The following is a 1,694-nucleotide window of genomic DNA, read 5'->3' as shown; positions in this document are numbered from 1 at the left end:
ACACACACACACACACACACACACACACACACACACACACACACACACAGTTCCCATGAGTCTTTGCTGCCTCCAGTCTTCACACTAATAAAAACACTGACGAAGGCCTCGGTGGAACCGACCCGATCAGTCCGGGCGGGTCGGTCTGAGTGGCCACAGCCGTGTGGGGGGAGGGGCAGCATGCAGCGAGGAGGGGGCRGCGGCTGCAGCCAGTCTGTGTGTGTGTTTATCTGTCCACACACACACACGCTGAGGAAGAGGAGGAGGAAGGTTAGCTGTGATTTGGCACCTCCACAGACACGTGACTCCCCTCAGCCTATAAGAAGGCCCCGCCGGGCATGCCCAGGTAGTTGGGAGCCGACAGGTGTGGCGGGCGAGGCGCGGTGCTGCTCCAGTGCACCTTCATGTGGTGCCGCAGGTTGGACTTGGAGGAGAAGCGCTTGTCGCAGTGCTGACAGGAGAAGGGTTTCTCCTTGGTGTGGATCCTCCGGTGGCAGATCAGCTGAGTGGAAACCCGGAAGGACTTGCCACAGTCGGGGCACTGGTAGCGTTTGGGCTCGGTGTGAATGCGCCGGTGGTTCTTCAGGGACATGAGGTTGGGGAACTCCTTCTGGCAGGAGGAGCAGAAGAAGGTCCCGGTCTTGTGGCTGTTCTTGTGGTTGAGGAGGGAGCTGGCGTGGCGGTAGGACCGCCCACACTGGCTGCAGACGTGGGGTTTGGCGGCGGCGGCGCTCCCCTCTCGGCCGCGAGCTTTGGCCAGGCTGCGAGGGTCGAGTCCTTGCTCCTGCATGAGGGTGAGGTCCAGGCCCGACCCCCAGCCCAGGTCCTGGGAGCCCCCTGCTCGGGGCTGCTGGGGTCTGGGCTGGCGGGGTTGGGGCGCCTGGCCGTGGGTGATCTCCATGTGGAGCCTGAAGCTGGCCTGCGTGGGGAACGCCCTCTGGCAGGAGCGGCAGGTCAGCTCCCGTTGCTTCTGGTGGACGCGCCGGTGGTTGTAGAGCTGGGAGGAGACCCGGAAGGCCTTCCCGCAGTCGTGGCAGCGGTGGCGGCGCGTCTCCGAGTGGATGCGGCGGTGGTTCTTCAGGGCGAGCAGGTTGTTGTAGGTCTTGAGGCACACGGCGCAGTGGTAGATACCGACGGTGTGGGTGTTCTTGTGGTTGAGCAGGGAGCTGGCGTGGCGGTAGGAGCGGCCGCACTGATCACACCTGTGCAGAGACAAACGGGGGGGGGGATTAGTGACAGGAGGAGGACAGGTGACCTCACAGTTATCTGATAAACTATGGAATAAATCTTGTGCCAGCAGGAACTGAATTGGAATTGCTCAGATTGAATTTGAATGCATGTAATTTGAAATTGAATTCATTGGTTTGAAAATAAATTTCACTAGATTGAAACTGAATTAGTTTTGAAACTGTATTTTGGTTTAAAATCAGTTTGACTACTTTCACTTTCAGTTCCATAATTCAGATGTTTGTGTCACATCCTGGTCCTTGAGAAAGCCAGGCAGAGTAATCAAACACAGATCCACAGATTTATGTTTCACTTTGGTGAAGTTTCCCTTCTGGATGTAACAGAGTTGATGCAATCCGTGTCGCTAGGTTTTGAGGACAAGGGGGGCTTAGCCCCTAGGAGACGCACAGAATTTTTGTATTTTAAATTTGTATTGTGTGTCTGTGTCTGTATACAGGATATATATG

General features: G+C 56.5%; 1 protein-coding gene across 2 annotated transcripts in view; it reads right to left on the bottom strand.

Moving 5' to 3' along the window:
• Window positions 1-22: 22 nt before the first annotated feature.
• Window positions 23-1,694, bottom strand: part of si:dkey-89b17.4 (zinc finger protein 646) — a 13,215-nt gene continuing 11,543 nt past the window's right edge. Inside the window, exon 4 of one of the 2 annotated variants that reach the window (XM_014023124.1) lies at window positions 23-1,202. In XM_014023124.1, the coding sequence (XP_013878578.1) occupies window positions 317-1,202 (886 nt within the window). In that variant the 3' untranslated portion in view covers window positions 23-316. Of the gene's footprint in view, window positions 1,205-1,694 lie in introns of both variants that reach the window. The other variant, XM_014023126.1, reaches the window with a different exon arrangement.

This window comes from Austrofundulus limnaeus, unplaced genomic scaffold (assembly GCF_001266775.1).
Source record: "Austrofundulus limnaeus strain Quisiro unplaced genomic scaffold, Austrofundulus_limnaeus-1.0 Scaffold358, whole genome shotgun sequence".
Lineage (NCBI taxonomy): Eukaryota > Metazoa > Chordata > Actinopteri > Cyprinodontiformes > Rivulidae > Austrofundulus > Austrofundulus limnaeus.
This window is presented reverse-complemented; position numbering and strand designations above follow the sequence as displayed.